Source organism: Thermothelomyces thermophilus, chromosome 3 (assembly GCF_000226095.1).
Source record: "Thermothelomyces thermophilus ATCC 42464 chromosome 3, complete sequence".
Taxonomy (NCBI): domain Eukaryota; kingdom Fungi; phylum Ascomycota; class Sordariomycetes; order Sordariales; family Chaetomiaceae; genus Thermothelomyces; species Thermothelomyces thermophilus.
Genome location: NC_016474.1, coordinates 3185562 through 3202421, shown reverse-complemented (window position 1 = coordinate 3202421; position 16860 = coordinate 3185562). Strand labels below are relative to the sequence as shown.

Here is a 16860-nt window from a genome sequence, read left to right as displayed (position 1 = left end):
TGTACCTCTTCAACGGGCGTCGCGCCAAGCTGGGCGGACCGCGCCGGACCGCAAGAGTACTGCACGACACAAGAGCAACTACGGATTACCTGGACAGTGGGAAGCAACCGTACCAGAGCACCTTTCAGGCCTTTTTGTCAAAAGTTGGAATACTGGAAATCCAGGTGCTCAAAGAGCCGAGAATTGATTTTCAAAAGACAACCGCGAGCTCGGGCTAGGTATACCTTTGATTGCTCTGCCAACATTGCCCGCGGGCCCGGCAATTTGGCCATTGAGCAGTTGGGACTCATCTCAATCAAGGACCTTGCGGAAAACGGCGCTTGACCTGCAGCGCCTTCGTTCGTTCTTGAAAAGGAACCCAAGAAGAAAAAGACGATTCCCAGCATATATAGCCGCTTCCCAAATCGGCTCCGAATGATATAATCCCGTCCTAGTTCTTACTCTCTCTCTCGCCCTCCATCTGTTGATCGATTCCTGAGAACAGCGCAGCTCGAAACTGCCCCCCCGCCCGACCAATTCTCATCAAGCATCCACACGATAACACGATCTACAGTCCCCTACAATGGATCAACAAGGCCAGGAGCCGGGCCCGATGGCCAATGTTGTTGCTCAACCAGCCACGGCACAAGCGATACAAACCGAGGGCATCGGATCAGCGCCCGTTCCAGCAAACGGTATCAGCGCGGGTAAGTAATGCTCAAGCTCAACCTTCCTCTCTACGCCGAGCACACGAGCACACGAACTCACGAACCACACACCAGATGAGATTGCACTTTACGATCGGCAAATCCGTCTTTGGGGGATAACCGCGCAGCAGAAGATCCGCAATGCCAGCATACTCATCATCACCATGAAGGCTCTCGGCAACGAGAGCGCCAAGAACCTCGTCCTGGCCGGCATCGGTTCTCTCACCATCCTCGACCCGGAGCCGGTCACGGCGGCCGACCTGGGCGCGCAGTTTCTGCTCGCCGAAGAACCAGCCCCCGTCGGCGTCAACCGCGCAGCCGCCGCCTCGGTCGCCCTCCGGCGCCTCAACCCCCGCGTGCGGATCCACGTCGACACGGTCGACGTCCGCCTCAAGCCCCCCTCCTTCTTCGCGCCCTACGACATCATCATCGCCACCGACCTCGACTCCCCCACGCTCAACATCATCAACACCGCCACTCGCCTGAACTCGCGCCCCTTCTACGCCGCCAGCTCCCACGGCCTCTACGGCTTCATCTTCGCCGACCTGATTGAGCACACCTTCGTCATCACCCGCGCCAAGTCCAACATGCCCACCCCCGTCGGCCCGGAAACCCGGACCCGCTCGGTCCTGGCCGTGTCCCCGTCCCCGTCCGACGACAAGGAAGAGCTGGTCACGAAGCGCGAGCTCTACTCGACCTGGTACCTCGCCTCGGGCGCGTCGCAGCTCCCCGACGAGATCAGGCGGTCCCCGCGCCGCCGCCGCGCCGTCACCCCGCTGCTCTCGTGCTTCCGCGCCCTGTGGGAGTTCACCGCCCTCCACGACGGCCTGCCGCCGCAGACGGACAACCACGCCCACCTGGCCGAGTTCACCCGCCTCTGCCAGGAGCAGCACCGCACCCTCGGCCTGCCGGCCGAGACGCTGCGGAGCGAGGTGCTCAGGGCCTTCCTGCAACACATCCCTCCTCCTCATTCTTCCTCTTCTTCCTCCTCCTCCTCTTCTTCTTCCGCCCAGAACGGCACGGCTACCACTACTACCACCACCATCGCCGCCGCCGGCAGCGGCGGCAGCAGCAGCAACAGCAGCAGCAGCAGCAGCGCGAGCGAGGTGTCGCCCGCGGCCGCGGTGCTGGGCGGCCAGCTGGCGCAGGACGTGATCAACGTGCTCGGGCGCACGCAGCAGCCCGTGCAGAACTTCGTCATCTTCGACGGCGACGCCCTCGAGGCCGGCGTGTACGCGCTGCACCCGCAGGGGGAGCTGGGGCGCGCCCTGCTGGTGAGCGCGGCGCCCGTCGCGGACGCGGAGGGGGTCCCCGGCGCCTCCTCTGGGTCGGCCATGCCCGTCCCCGGGCCGGACGGGGTGCCTGTTCTGAGTGTGGGTTGAGTAGGGATTGATTGGAGAGGTGTTTGGGGGTTGGGAAGGGGTTTCGATCTTGTTTCATTTTTCCCCCCTCTGTTCTGGGCGGGAACAGCATGTATGAACAATGTAAAGTTGGGGTGCCTTCGAGTTCACGGATTATTCATTAGCCTTTTTCCGCTGCCACCGACAAATAGATAGCCTCGCATCTAGTCTAAGGCTCGGTCCATGTGGGAAAATGAGGATTCTCAAGGGCAAAGCACAATGATCTGCTAGGATATGGTGGATTATGGCTGGGAATAAAGAAGAGAGAGAGAAAAAAAAAAAGGACGGCATCGTATGGCCGAGAACGAGCCTTGGTCGCTTGATTGCCGTTGATAGATAGACATCGAGGCAGGAAATTCAACTGGATCGAGACAGTTCTTTTCATGGACCAAACTGTATACAATGCCGTGGCGCGATAATCTCAGGGTTCTGTACTCGGATCCCAGTAGCAATAGAATACAGCAGAGCAGAACCCCAAGGGACCCCCGTTTCTCGGTTTCGAAACAAAACCATGCTGATTGGTATCATCCCCTCCGACCATGCCGATGCCGATGCCGATGCCAACGCTGAATGCCCGAGTAATTAGTCCTCAACAGGCCAGTCATGCAAACAGCCCCAGAATGCGACCTCCGTGATATGATTTTCTTTTTCGTCCCCCCTCCCCCCCCCCCCAAAACAAACAGTTCCTGACCAGATTTACCGAGCATCTTGCCTTCCAGATCTCCATCAATCCGTAGCATCCCATGTCCTCCCACCTTGGTTCTCGTATCCATTCTTCTCCTCCTCATTATATGCCAATCCATGTTTTCAAAACCGCCGTCTCTTTGGACTTCGATGCCGCCGTGCCGTGGTTTCAAACTGACACCGCCCTGAGTATCGCGATCAAAGCGAACCCCCAGGGCTTCGCGACTCTCTTCCAGCGTCTTCACCCTCCACAGAGGTAAGTGGTTCAGAGTCCCGAACTAAGATCGTCTTTCGGGTCCGTATTCGACTTTGTATTCGCGTCCTTCGCACACCGACGACTCCGCAGATTGTATGGGCTTCGATTTGGAAGGGATGGCGTGGCAGACCGCGCTCTGGACTTCTTCGCCTTGACCTCTGGCGGGGCAGTGGTTGCTTTGTTACTCGCCTGCTCGTTTCCTGCCTCGTCGCTTCTCCTCTTGCCGCTTGGGTTCTGCGGGTGCTGGCCAGGACGCCATGCCTCTATCCGTGCTAATAGATCGTCTCTGCCCGTTGTTGCGCCGGGTCTGGGAGCGGGAATGGGACCCGTTGTACGATTAGATTCCGGGGACGACGCTGGAACAGGATGTTCAACGCCAGCCGGCAATACAGGTGTCGATGCCAAAGCCCACGGGGGAGTATGGGACCCGGCGTTGTCCGCCTCCCCGGCGGCCCGGAACAAGATGGGCGAAGAAGCCTGAGCAGGAACAGAATCGGAAGAACGAGGCACCATCGAGAAGTCAACCGACTTCAGCTTCTTCCTCGGCGTTTCCTCGACGCCATCGGCCCTCGTGCGCTTCCTGGCCCAGGTCTTCTTCCCCGCAGGTCCACTACTACTGACATGAGTACCATCTCCGCCACCCGCGCCCTAAGCGGATGGTTCTTCGGAGCTGGCTCCGGTACTGGCATGTGCGCTCCCGCCCGCGTCGGTCTTGGAAGAGGAAGAGGTTGGGCGGGCGACCTTTCGAATGTTATTATGCGTCCAGCCCCTGATCTGGGTGGGCCCGTGTCTCGGCGGAGCCTCGATGGCGGAGTAGTCCTTAATCGCCTCGCGGTAATCGAACTGGACGGTGCGAAGTTCTTGGCCATTGCCCGAGTATGCCAGGCGGTGCGGAGGGGTGGGAGCGGGTTCGAGCTTGCGGTATTTGGATGAGGCCGCCGAGTTGGTCGCCGAAGAACTGCCCGAGCGGGAACGAGGCGCAAGAGGTTGTTGTCCTTGGAAGTGCATGGGAGCCTGGGTACCAACCCCGGGTCCGGGGGCAGGGCCGAGCGGAGGACCGACAGGTTGGTGGTATTGCGGCGGCGTGCTCATCCGCCGAAGGGGGGCGGGACCCATCGGCGCGCCCGTGTGCGGCGGCGCTTGAAGAGGCGCTCCGAGTTGCTGCTGCGGCATCATGGGCTGCATGGGCTGCCCTTGATCCTGAATCGAAAAGGCGTTGTGGAACGGGCGGTTTGCTGCCGGTGGATAATATGCGCCGCTGTTCGAGGCCACCATGCTGTGATGCAGAGCCGGGCTGCCCTGAGGTTCGTTGGGATACGCCGGGGGTTCGTTCAGTAAGGTACGCATGGGCCGTAACGCCGGGAGACCTTTGGTGGCGCCCGTGCTGGAAAAAGGAGTCCGGCTAGGGGCCGCCTGCGGTGGTTGCGAGGGCATCGGACCGGGTGCTGGGGCAAGGGGAACGCCGCCGTACTCGTGTACCGGGGGCATGGGAGGAGGGGGCGGAGACTCTGGCTGGGGATTCAGGGCGGTCCGGAGGAAATCGTTGGTCCGAGCGGGTTCGACAGGTGCCGACGGCGCCTCATGCCGGGCCAAGTGGGCCGGCTCGGGTTGCGAGAATTGGGCCGGCCGTGGTGTGTACCCTCTCTGTTGCCGCTCGTACTCGCCGCGTGTCACCAAGCCGTTCGGCTGCTGCGGCTGTTGATGTTGATGTTGTTGTTGCTGCTGCTGCTGCTGCTGCTGTTGCGGTTGCTGCGGTTGCTGCGGCGGTGGTGGTGGTGGTGGCGGCGGCGGCGGCGGTTCGTGCTGTGGCGGTTGCTCGGCGACAGCGAGCGACGGGGCGGTAGGCTCCGGCTGCAGGGCGAGATCCGCAAGGTATGACAGGTTAGCGGTGTCGGGGGGCTTGGGAACGGCAGGAGGTGCTTCTTGTGCGGAGGGCGGGCTGGGTGGCCGAGTAGACGGGCTCTCGGTGAAGACGTCCCGGATGGCGTCGTAAGGCCGGGAAGTTTGCGAGCGCTTAGCCGTGGCCGCGCGGGCGGCCGCCTCTTCCGCCTCGATGGCGGCAGCTGCTCCGAGCGCTTCGTCGGCAAATCGGTCGAAGACCGTCCTGTCTTCCTCGGCGGGCTGGAGTGTTGGCGGCGATGGCTTGGGCTGAAGGACCTGGGCGGGGTCGAGGCCGCGGGCAGCCAAAATCTCGGCCCTGTTCTTCTCCACGAGTTCTCGATCCGGCGTCAGGTCTGCCAACGAGAGACCCTCCCGCTCACAGACGGTGCGCAGGAGCTGTGCGATCTCCAGCCGCCTCTCGACGGCCGCCGTCTCGGCATCCCGTCTGGCGGGTTCGATGGTCCGCGAGGTGTGGATGGGGTCGCCGTTGGGCGGGACGAAGACGATGGGCTTCCGGCCATCGGGGGCGGGCTTGGGCGGCTCCCACTCGTTGACAGAAGTGGGCAGGACGATGCCGAGAGTAGGGTGGAGGCCGTACTTCTTGACCAGCTCCTCGTCCAGCTCGCCGGCGGCCAGGGTGGAATCCCAGATGCCGGCGCGGCGGTCGATGAACATGTAATTGGAGCCGGGGCGGCCGAGGTACTTGCCGCGGCGTTGCTTGGTGGCGCCCTTCTGGGCGCAGTTGGTCGAGTCCCGGAACCCAATCTCCAGGTCGTCCCACTCAAAGAGGTTGGGCACCATGATGCGGTTGTTGGGGATGTCCAGACGAGTGGGCCGCCTCGAGATCAGACGAACACCGAACTCGTCAGGTTCCGTCGCCCCGCGGGGAATCGGGAGTTCCGGACCGTCCGGCGGAGTTGCGGCGCCGCTGGCGGGTTGCTGGTTGGCCCGCTCTGGGGCAGCTTCCTCTGCCGGCTCGGGCGCCGGGGTCGGGGTCGGGGCATTGGACCCGGTGTCTGGGGTTGTCGACGCGCTCTCCTCGATGGCGTCGGCGGCGCCGAGAAGGCCAGCCGGGTGGCGGGGTAGCTGGGGGGTGGCCTCGTCCCCCTTGTTGACGGCGGCCGCCTTCGCCGCAGGCTGGCCCTCCGGCTGGCCTTCGGGCTTCCGCTTCGGCTCCAGAGGGAGGGTCTGCGGCTTGACCATCAGCTGGGAGATGGTCTTGCCGGAATGCGGCACTTCGATGCCGTTTTCGGTCTCGTAGAAAACGCCCTGGCATTTGGCGTCCTCTTCGGAGATCTCTTTGTAGAGATACCGGTCATCGGGAAGGGCGGGCAACTTTGTGGCCGTGCGGGGGTTGTCGGGTTAGTTAAGCATGCTCCGGAAGAGAAAATGCCATAGAGAAAGAGAGAAAAGATTGAGATAACTGGATGATTGAACTCACGTCAACAGGCAAACCGTGATTGTAGAGATGCTCGAGAATGGCGACCTCGCGGAGGAGTTGGCCGTATCTATCCTCACAGAGTTCGGCAATCTTGATCTGTTGCAATTGACAGGTCAATCAACAAGAAAAAAAAAATTCGACACAAGAGCGAGCAGTAGCGGTGATGGTGGTGGTGGTGGTGGTGGGCTCGGCGGCCGCCGCCAAGATCGGGTGAGGGTGCGGGGAGTGCTTACCGTGAATTCTTCCATGACCTTTTGGTGTTGAGCTTGCCAGACATGCTCGGCCATGGCGAGGCCCTGACGGAGGCGGTCATTGCACTGGCGAATGGTGGCTTCGTGACGTTCGCGCAGGAATTTCTTGGTGGCGCCGTACTCGGGCACTTGTTTGTAGAGGGTCGGGTCCTCGAGCAGCTCGTTGACGGAGCGGTCGGCAATCTCTTGAATTGCCGGCTTGACCAGCTTCCCCACGGCTAAGAAGGCTTGCTTGAGCTCCTGGGTGCGCTCATGGGCGGCCTGGACCTTGAGGTTGTCGTAGACCTTGTGTCGACGGCCCCGGCCGGACGCGGCCTTCTGTTGTGCGGGCTTGGTGACCTTCGTGTTTTTGGGCCGAGCCCATCGGCCGCGTCCCCGACCTCTGCCGCTGGCGGTGCCTCTGGATGCGGTGGCGGACTGGGTGACGGGCACATCCTCAGAAGCAGCGTCATCCATTTCCGGGGTGTCGGCAGGGCGATGGCTCTGCTGGCTCATGGTGTTGATCTGACGGTTAGAACCGGCCGAGTTGAGATTGAGGCCGAGAAGGTTGGCGGGAGGGGCTGATACTGCTGATGATGAACGCGGCGATGAGGTGCCGCGATGGTCGATGTTCAGATTCAGAGTATAAGTGGGAGGAGGTTGCCGTGCGGACACTACCTGCAGTCGACTGTCCGAAACTTCCATGCCCACGCGCCCGAAGATAAGACGGCAGCGGGGGAGAGATTCCGGGCAGTGGCTTACGTGCTGATGAACGCGAGCGGTCGGCTGGCACTCGCGAGCAGCCGAACGAGGTCCCGTGAAAATTGCCTACCGCCTTGTCGATGTGCGGCCGATAGGGCTGAGAAGGCCGAGCGAGATGAGAGGTGCGGTTAAGGTGCTGAGTGATGGGAGGAGATTAAGATGATGAGAGCAGCTGCGATTAAACAAGTGGAAACACCACTCCGTCCCCGTAAGATGGGAAGGCCAGCGTCAAGAATTGGCTGGCACACGAGGCGGAGCTGTTGCTGGAAGCGTAAGTAAAAAAAAAGAGACCGAGGATGAAACAAGGGAGCGGCCGGGTGCTGACTTGAATATGACAAAGTAAGAAGACGACGGCGGTTGTGGTTCGCAAGCTGCATGCAGCGCGAAGGTGAAGGAAGAGAAAGAAGGAAGAGCCGGGTCGAGGACGGAGAAGACCCGAACGGGGCAAAGGGGAAGGCGATTCGGAGGGCAAATCCCCCAGAGCAGCCCAATAGACGAGAGGCCCGTGAATAGATTGGCCCTCAGCAATTGTCGCTCCTCGCTCGTGGCATCGCCTATTGTGTGTGCCTGTATTGCTGTTGTATTGTGTGTGCGCCGGGTGAAGGACCTGACAATAAGAGACGCCGCCCAGGCCCCGGCCGCTGGTTTTCCACACAGGCCAGCGGACCAGCCGGGCACCCTAGTTAGTTAGTAGGTAGTACCGAGTACCTTTAGCACCCTGGCCCGCCCACCCGCACACACGCACCAGCCTGGCCCCACCGAGGCTTAACCGAGTCACCGACCAATCAGAGAACCTGAACTCCTTCCAAATCAGGACAGGAGGAAGAGGCTGTCCATTTTCGGGCGGCAGTTCTTGTGCCATGTTCGCCATCCGCCTTTTTAGGCCAGAAAAACAGCGCAAGACTGAGCATACGATACAAGAAAAATACGCCGGGCCATTCTTCATGCTGTCCTGCGTTTTCCGCTCTGTTTTTTTTCCTTCCGGCGGTCTCTGGTAAATCTGCTACTGCGTAGGAGGCAATGGACCCTGTCCCTCCCTTTTCCTGCTCCCAGGGCCCAGCCACATCCGGCGTGGCACGGGGCAATCCCCAGTTTTGTTGCAATTCGTTGTACGGATCCGTATATGTGGGCCAAGGCGACCTGACCTACATTGCAAGGGTTCCGTACTTTATTCGTCTACTATGTATTAGTACGCTATGCTGCGGTCCTGCATTCCAGGACCGTAGGTACCGAGCCTACCTTGCCTCCTAGGTATTGTACTGAGACGGATGCCATGCGATGCGCGGCTTCTCCAGGCGTCAGGCGCACAAAGTCCACGGACAAAATATGCGGGCCGGGAGCGTGCCTACGCGAGAGTCCTGAAAACACATTCTGTATGCAAGAGCACGTGCCAAGGGTAGTGAATCGTTGTCGCAGATTTCTCAGGGTGCGCTACGCCTTGTGTTGCCAGTCTTTAAGAGCCCCGATCTACCAGTTTCAGACGCCGCTCCATGTGCCTGCCTGTGGGAGTAACCCGTACTCGGTTTTCTCTTTGCGTTCTCATCGCGATGACGTACCAAATCAAGTGCCCAACTCGGGTGATAATTGGCAGCGGCAGCTCCGTTATACCGAGTGCCTCTTGCTTGACCATTGCGCAAACAGCTCGAGAAGGAAAGGAATAAGAATATATAGCAAAATGCGAATCAAAAGTTCGAAAGGCAGACAAAAAACGAAAATGAAGGCCTGATTTAAGTCCATTACACTCCACTACACGAGGGCACCTTGCGATGCATATTCGCATTCGCTACGAAGAGAAATCGAGTAACACAGGTACGGATTAGTTGATCGTGCCTGGCTGAAGCAAGGTCTTTCAGACCCACTCCCATTTCGTTTGAAGCTCAAGCTGTCAACATCCTGCCTGCCGCCTTGTGTTCCATGCTGTGCGTTGTCCTTCTGGCTGGCTGTGGTCAGAGACAGCTCAGAGTCCACATCCTCCCTTATTACTGTACTGTATGTATGTACAACTTTCCCGCAATTTGGCAGACCACGCTACCCATCTCCGGAGCCGGCTTGGCATTCGCTGGCCAATGCGGCCCCCGGACAGACCGCGGTACGTACCTTTACAGCTCCACCTTCCTGGCGGCTGGGACCGAGCGAACGGGGAGGCGGGAACCAGATTTTGCTTTGCATTTTTTTTTTCGCGGGCCTACTCCGTATTCCCGAATTTCCGGCCATCCGGAGCTGCTGTTTGACCCATCCCGATAAGCGATCCCGACGTCGTGCTGCGAGCATTGCCGCTACTGCTGCTGCCGCCGCCGCCGCCGCCGCCGCCGCCGCTCGAGCCGAGTCCACCAACCTCGCTCGCGGCTCAAGTTTAGTAGTTTTTTATTTTTTTATTTTTGGTCTCATTGCGCAGAGAAGAGGCATCATCAATCATTATCGCGGCCAAACAACCGCAATTTGTTCCATGGCGAAGAGCCGGGGCCTGGTGCGACACGCCGTCAAGGCCGTGAAGCAGCAGAACAAGGCGAAGAGCAACTCGCAGGGAACGCCCTCGTCGAAGCCCGGCACGGTACGCGGAGCTCCGACAGCCAAGAAGCAGAAGACGGGCCATCAGGACGAGATCAAGGGCAGTAACAAGAAGAACAAGAAGAACAAGACTGCAAATGGCCGCCAGCAGAAGAATCAACAACCCACCATCCCCTTCGCCCCCTCCGACCGGATCCTCCTCGTCGGCGAGGGCGACCTCTCCTTCGCCGCGTCCCTCATCACCCACCATCACTGCACCAACGTGACCGCCACCGTCCTCGAACCCAATTTTGCCGAGCTCTCTGCCAAGTACCCGCACGTCTCGGCTAACACGGCCGTCATCGAGTCCCCCGACCACCCGAACTGCCGCCTCCTATACGGCATCGACGCCCGCAAGCTGCCCCCCTTCACCTCCAGGCCCAACACCAACACCAACACCAACACCAACAACAACAACAACAACCACAACAGGAGCAAGGGCAAGCCCGACCACGAGCCCCCCGTCGGCGCCATGAAGCGTATCATCTTCAACTTCCCCCACACGGGCGGCAAGTCCAAGGACGTGAACCGGCAGGTGCGCTACAACCAGGAGCTGCTCGTCGACTTCTTCCGCCGCGCCCAGCTGTCGCTCGCGCCCGGCGGCACCATCATCGTCACCCTCTTCGAGGGCGAGCCGTACACGCTCTGGAACATCCGCGACCTGGCCCGCCACGCCAGCCTGCAGGTCGAGCGGAGCTTCCGCTTCGTCGCCGCCGCCTACCCCGGCTACGCCCACGCCCGCACCCTCGGCGTCGTCCGCAACCGGAGGGGCGAGGTGGCCACCTCGGCCTGGAAGGGTGAGGATCGCCCCGCCCGGAGCTACGTCTTTGTCCGCAAGGGCGAGAGCTCCGACGAGGCCCCGGTGGGAGCCAAGAAGAGAAAGAGGGGCGGGGAGAGCAGTAGTGATGATGATGATGAGGATGACGAGGATGACGAGGATGAAGAGGATGACGGAGGGGGCGAGGCGGGGGAGGACGAGGACGACAATGACAATGACAACGACAACGACAACGACAACGACAACGACAACAACAACAACAACAACAACAACAACAACAACCAGGAACGTGAGCAGGAGGGCGCCAGAGAGGGAGAAGGGTCGGAGGACGACGACGAAGGGGACGAGGTCAAGCCTGACGCCGGGCAAGGTTTAAGCGACGGGGACTGAGACGCGGGCGTGTCTTTCCCTTGAGGATCCCATTCTCAAACGCACCTCTCCCTTCTTAAGGCGTTCACATCAATGATCAAGGATTGAGAGTCCAGCCTCAGCACAGAGGGCAAAAGGGGAAGGCGGAGGGGAAGGGGAAAAGGGAGTGGGCAGTGGTTGGCTCGATTGAGCTGAGAGACGGATATGGGCCTCTATGTCCTTCCGGCAGCTCTCTACCCAAGCCAGGCCCACCAACGTGGCGACTGCTTGCCACCCCGCCGTCCAACTTTTCCCCCGAAGGACCTTTACTCCTCACGGATATGCAATGATGCCAGATTATCATGCCGCTTCCTAGATTTTCCGCAGCTGGTACTCCGCCGATCGGTAGAGAGTAGAGGCAGCAATGGACTCGAACGTAGACGGACAAACGCGATATCACGGCGCAAACGAAGCACGGCCCGAGACCCAACTTCTCTTGCCGACCCTGCTCGGCATTCACGGTGGTTGGGTTGGGCTGGGCGGCAGGGTTTCCTTCAACAAACGCAACGCACCGCACAGGAGCTAAGTTACAGACAGGCCCCAAGGTTCGTTCTTTCAGCGAGCTCCCACCAGCTGTGACTCGATATAACCGAGGCTCGTTTGACCTAGCCGCGAGAACAACGAGCGGGCTTGGCCCCCGAGCGCTGTGCGGATTCTTCCAACTAACTCCGATACGACACTGGCAAATCATGATAGCGAGCGTAGTTAGTCTTGACTCCACCAAAAATGAACCAACTTGCCTGTACGCTCAGCCCTGGCCATACTAGCCCGGTACAAGCCTGAATGAAGGCTCCGCGGCTTCGTGTTGCGCGGCACGACCGCAATCACGGCCACGACGGCCTATGAAACATACATGATGAAGTCTTTCACCAGGGAACCTGGGGGTTCGGAAAAGCCGACAATTGGCCACGGGAACTCCTGAGAGGTGACACAGGTCCAAGTGCAGGATCTCGGGGAGGACGAGAGTCCAAAGTATGCCACGTTACACGACCTCGAGATATCGTGACAAAGACGGTCAGGAGATATTGAGCGCGGCCAACACGCTGTAACGCCCAGCACCGCCCGCCGTTTTCCGCATCGACGACCGTTATGGCAAGATACAAAGAAGCTACCCGCCCCCTTACGACGGAGGAGGCTATAGATACACCAGCACAGTGCAGCTACACAACCCCCCCTCCCCCCCCTCTTTTTAGCCTCCCCGGCTGCCGTAGCCTCCTGCAAGTACCCGACCAACCCCACGTATACCTATCCCCTCACAGATGTCACAAACTGCCAGACAGGGCAAGTGATCCTCCCGGCCCGACCCCGAACGACATAACCTACTACCCTCTCCGCAGCTCCCCGCAGAGGGCAAACCTGCATTGCATATTCCGCGTCGCCTCGGGCCTCTCTGGGCCCCTCTGGACCTTGGAAAAGCGACGGCAAAGCCTTGCATTCGTCTGGCGATGACCCACCATTGAGCCCAACGCATCGGCGACGGTCTCAAGTGATGCGCATATGCATATGCGCAGAGCAAAGAAAAAAAAAAGGGGGGGTGGGAGGAGGGGAGATGTTCAACACCTTGTGATTGGCGCGGAGCACGTAGCGGCAGAACATGATAACGATACGTCCAACAACAAAGTACCCAGCCAGGAAAAGAGGACCTAACTGACACTCGACGGGGCCCTCGTCCGCCACCGAGGGGTTCTGCGTCAGGCAGATAGCACACAGGTTAGCGAGATTCCCGCGTCTGCCGCTACGCTGATGATCGGCTGCAAGTGCTCGTCCCGTTTGCTTCGCTGGCCGCAAGGCACTGCTGTTTCCCCCTTCTCTTAGCCTCCGCATTCCACGGGCCGAAACCATGCTGCAAGCCATCATCGCTTCGCTCACCGGGTAACGGATGCCGACCTGTTTTGTTCCACTCCCGCTCGAGGGGAGGACGCCTATCTGGAGGGTCCCGTGTGTGGGCGTAGGGTTCTCACGGATCACACCCTTCCCCAACCCCCCCCCCCTTTCTCCCCCCTCTCTTTTTTTCTCCCAGCCGCCACACACACCCACGCCCCCATAAACGACGTGATGATGGCCTCCCGCTTCCGAGCGAAGAAGGCGGGCAACCGAGACGAGGACCGGACCGACCTCGGGAAGTGTCATGAGCGATGTCTAGGGAGGGGCGTTCTGAAGTGAGAATGAAGGGAGCTTACCCCATCATCACATGTTCCAACGCTCCAAGAGCATGACCACAGCAAAGTATTTTGGGCCGTCTCGAAGGCAGAATGATGAACGGTAGGACCGTCCCAGCAACTTGGCAGTTGATGGGAGTGTGGAACCCGTGAGGCGGTTTTTTTTTTTTTTTTTTTTTTTTTTTTTTTTTTTTTTAATGTGTGTGATATTCTTTGATAGCAATCCGACGCTTCTAATCCGTACTATGTAATGTTCAAGTTCGACCTCCCCGGTGCACAACGAATTCTTTAACATACCGAGCTCACCTCGGCTCACCACCACCACCACCGCGGACTGGGTCCAACCTGTGACGAAATTATATTCCTCCACTCGGAGAGGATCAAGGCCAATGGACCAACCTCCCCGGCGAACCAAGCAGTAAAGCCACTAATAAACCCACTACCCGGAAAAGCTGGCCGCCCGCCCAAAGGAAGTTCACCCTCGCCTCCGCAGCACCAACAATATTCGCAGACTAGGGCATATATGTATCCAACTTTGCAGCCCGTATAACAATATGGAGAAGTGAACGAGTTCCCAGCACAATCTCCCAGTACTCTTTCGCTGTTACCTGGCGAAATGAACCGCCCCGGTAAGTCGGCAGACAGGACACGACACAAAACAGTCCAAAAGTGAGCAGCGGAAAGAATATGGAATAATGTCCACCGCCTGAAAACTTCAAGTAGTAAACAAAATAAAATAAGGAAAAGGATAGAGGAAAAAAAACGCACGCAACGTAGCCGCCACCGAGATAATGGAGGTGAATCAATAAGATCATAGCAGGGCATTGGTGAGAGAAAGAAGTCGAAGAAAACATAGCAAGTTTGGGGGGGAGAACACGGAAACCGAGTTTCGCCGGCCAAGAGAAGAGACAAAATAGGAGGATAAAAAGGAACATCAGAGGGAAATAAAAGAAAAAAAGAAAAAACAATAACCAGTCAGCATTTCCATCGCCAACCCTTCACTCTCCACCCTTTCTGCCCCTGCCGTTGGTGTATACTCCCCCATCCACCTATCCAGCTTCCAAAAACAAAACAAAAAAAAAGTTAAGTAGAGAGATGATGATCGACGGCCAAGCAGCAGTACCAGCAGCACCAGACCGATGCCTCTCGCCGCCCCGCACGACCACGACGGAGAGCTAGGCTTTCACAGCAACCTGCTGCGTATTGCACTACTGAAGAGGGAGCTGCATGTTCCCGGGCCGGAACACGGCCTGATGCTGGGCCTGAGGGTTTTGCTGGTGCTGGTGCTGGTGCTGCTGCGCCGGGTGGTGAGAATGAGGGTGAGCATGGTGGTGGTGGTGGTGGTGGTGGCGCTGGCCGAGCGGGTCGAACGAGGCAGGCGTGGTGGCGGCGGCAGCAGCAGCATGGTGGTACTGCTGCTGCTGCTGTTGCTGCTGCTGCTGCCCTGCTGTCCCCGCTGCCGCTGCTGCGTATGACGACGGCTGGACCATGAGCGGCGGCATGGGCATGGGGAGTGCTGGAAGGCCGCCGCCCTCACCGGCGTCGTGTCCGTGTTGCTGCTGGTGGTGCTGCTGGTGGTGCTGCTGGTGGTGAGGGTTTGGGGGGATGCCGTGGACGAACGAGAAGAGCGGGGTGGCGGTGGAGGCATCCGGGGAGGCAGACGCGGCGGCGGTGGGCGTCTGTGGCCACGACGTTGCGGCGTGGTGGTAGAGGGCCGGCGGCGACGGACTGCTGAACTCGACGCTGGTCGGGGTGAAGAGCGCGGAAGGGCGGCGGTTTGTGTCCTGGTGCTGATGGTGCGGGCCTGCGCCGGCGAGCATGTCCTGCATCTGCATAGCGGCCGTCGTCTGGGCGGCAGCAGCCAGGTTGTGGCTGTCCGGGTAGGCGGCGTACTGGTGGTCCGCGGCGACGTCGGAGGAGGGCAGCATGGCGGACTCGCCGTACTGGTTGGCGCGGATCGGGAGGTCATTGAGGAACGGTGTGGGCTGGAACTGCGCAGCCAGGGTGTGAGCCGCGTTGCCACCCGGGGGGGAGGACAGTGGCGGAAGCAGCGGCATGGCAGCGGCCCGGGTTGGGGAGACGTGCGACATGGCCGAACCGGCGGGGCCGCTCTCGGCTTCCTCCTCGTCGTCCTCTTCCTCATCCAGGTCGAAACAGTGGTTCATGACCATGTCATCCGCCGTCACGATCACCTGGGTGCTGGCATCTGTGGCAGCTGGTCAGCAGAAAGACGTGTTGCGGGGACTGCCAATAGGGGCCGGGGCGGCTCACCGATCTCGTTTCTCTTGTACCTCTCCTCCATCTTGGCAACCCGGAAGAGCTCCTTCAAGATCGGTTTCTTCTTTGCGTTCTTGGGCTTGTTGGGGTCGGCAAAGAACTCAGCGAGCGAATCCATGGCGGCGGCCTCGAGCCTGGCCACAGGGATCACTCCCAACTTCCGGATGCTCGGCGGTTGGGTCTCGGGGTCGATGATCAACCTCAAGATGTGCTTCAGAAGGTGGACGCGCTCTGTCTCTTCTGGTCAGATCTTCCCTCGTGATGGGGCCGCTCCAAAGCACACACACAGAGAGAGAGAGAGACAGAGAGAGAGGCCGAACCTTTCTTCCACATATGGTCCGGCTCGACGTGGCGGGCCCGGTCTTTCTCACCAGGACCCCAGGGCTTGGGCCACCAGTCTGGAGCTGCGGCATCCCCCTTCACGTACGGGAAGTTGGCCTGCTTCTTGGGGGCGATGATCTTGACGAAGGCCTTGGCAACCTCTTTGCAAGCAGTCTGCTGGATGCACTTAAAGCCGCGGTCGTAGAAGTTCAGGACGGCCTCCGAGTCGCCAATGGTGAGGACCTTCTTCGAGTTCATGACGACGGGCGGAACCACGTCGTCCAATTGGCGCCGCGTCATGCGCTGCTTCCTCGGCCGTTTCCTGCGGCTCGGTTCCACCGGCCAGTGGTCCTCCACGGGAAGCGAGGTATGGATGGAATAATGGACATCGGTGTCATGTTCGTCCTCGTACCCTTCCGCGACGCCATCCCCTATTTCCCACCAACCCCCCACCTCTGTGTTAGCTTTCACGGGTGTAGGACCAGAGGCAAGATCCTCTGGGACTCACTCAGCGACGCTCCTTTCTGAAACTGCATAAACTTGTCTCTCCGAAACACCTTGAGGATGTCTTCTTCCGGTATGGGGTTGGGCCCGGAAAAGTAGGCAAACCTTCCATCCCCTAAGCCGGCGGCGAGGAAGAAGCTCTCAAAAGGAATGCTGCAATGCTCTCGCAACGCCCTAGCAACCGTCTGCGCCGGCGAAGGGTCAGTCAAACATCACAGTCTTGCCTCGTTCCGGTCTCGGGAGGGGAAAAAAAAAAGGGCGCCCGGGGGTGGAAGGAACTTACCATGGGCGGAGAGCTTCCGGCTTCCGGTGGTGACTGGAGGTTATTGTCATTGTGGCCAGCGTCAGGGAAGAACCTACTTCCTTCCCACGGTCGGGAACACGACGCACACCAGTCACTATTCGCAGTGACCATGATGCCAGCAGACTAGGTCAGCGGTAGGCATATAGGGAAAAAGAAAGTTGACAAGGGGCCCCCGCAAGGGCGAGTGGCGGTCTTCAGCGGCCGCCCGGCGTAAAGAGTGGT

At 59.6% G+C, this 16860-nt stretch overlaps 4 protein-coding genes across 4 annotated transcripts; 2 read left to right on the top strand and 2 right to left on the bottom strand.

Moving 5' to 3' along the window:
* Window positions 1–443: 443 nt before the first annotated feature.
* On the top strand, window positions 444–2134 carry MYCTH_2304880 (uncharacterized protein). Its single transcript, XM_003663180.1, has 2 exons — window positions 444–686; window positions 762–2134. Exons 1-2 carry the CDS (start codon window positions 563–565, stop codon window positions 2066–2068), a joined length of 1431 nt encoding a protein of 476 aa, XP_003663228.1. The 5' UTR covers window positions 444–562; the 3' UTR covers window positions 2069–2134.
* A 1456-nt stretch (window positions 2135–3590) lies between these two features.
* Window positions 3591–7375, bottom strand: MYCTH_2304877 (uncharacterized protein). The gene is made up of 4 exons (XM_003663179.1): window positions 7167–7375; window positions 6582–7103; window positions 6349–6444; window positions 3591–6242 (listed from the first exon to the last, which is right to left on the bottom strand). Exons 2-4 carry the CDS (start codon window positions 7092–7094, stop codon window positions 3675–3677), a joined length of 3177 nt encoding a protein of 1058 aa, XP_003663227.1. The 5' UTR covers window positions 7095–7103; window positions 7167–7375; the 3' UTR covers window positions 3591–3674.
* A 2360-nt stretch (window positions 7376–9735) lies between these two features.
* On the top strand, window positions 9736–11104 carry MYCTH_2304875 (uncharacterized protein). Its single transcript, XM_003663178.1, has one exon. It carries the CDS (start codon window positions 9787–9789, stop codon window positions 11053–11055), a length of 1269 nt encoding a protein of 422 aa, XP_003663226.1. The 5' UTR covers window positions 9736–9786; the 3' UTR covers window positions 11056–11104.
* Window positions 11105–14248: 3144 nt separating this feature from the next.
* Window positions 14249–16552, bottom strand: MYCTH_2304873 (uncharacterized protein). Its single transcript, XM_003663177.1, has 3 exons — window positions 16339–16552; window positions 15504–16261; window positions 14249–15438 (listed from the first exon to the last, which is right to left on the bottom strand). Exons 2-3 carry the CDS (start codon window positions 15625–15627, stop codon window positions 14441–14443), a joined length of 1122 nt encoding a protein of 373 aa, XP_003663225.1. The 5' UTR covers window positions 15628–16261; window positions 16339–16552; the 3' UTR covers window positions 14249–14440.
* Between the last annotated feature and the right edge of the window lie 308 nt (window positions 16553–16860).

Bases quoted from the DNA above. Each gene is read 5' to 3' on its own strand.
- MYCTH_2304877 (XM_003663179.1), bottom strand. From the start codon at position 7,094: ATGAGCCAGCAGAGCCATCGCCCTGCCGACACCCCGGAAATGGATGAC. The intron at 6,445-6,581 runs GTAAGCACTCCC...CAATTGCAACAG, and splicing joins AGGTCATGGAAGAATTCACG to ATCAAGATTGCCGAACTCTG. The intron at 6,243-6,348 runs GTGAGTTCAATC...ACGGCCACAAAG, and splicing joins ATCACGGTTTGCCTGTTGAC to TTGCCCGCCCTTCCCGATGA.
- MYCTH_2304880 (XM_003663180.1), top strand. From the start codon at position 563: ATGGATCAACAAGGCCAGGAGCCGGGCCCGATGGCCAATGTTGTTGCT. The intron at 687-761 runs GTAAGTAATGCT...ACCACACACCAG, and splicing joins AGCAAACGGTATCAGCGCGG to ATGAGATTGCACTTTACGAT.
- MYCTH_2304873 (XM_003663177.1), bottom strand. From the start codon at position 15,627: ATGGATTCGCTCGCTGAGTTCTTTGCCGACCCCAACAAGCCCAAGAAC. The intron at 15,439-15,503 runs GTGAGCCGCCCC...CAGCTGCCACAG, and splicing joins GTACAAGAGAAACGAGATCG to ATGCCAGCACCCAGGTGATC.
- MYCTH_2304875 (XM_003663178.1), top strand. From the start codon at position 9,787: ATGGCGAAGAGCCGGGGCCTGGTGCGACACGCCGTCAAGGCCGTGAAG.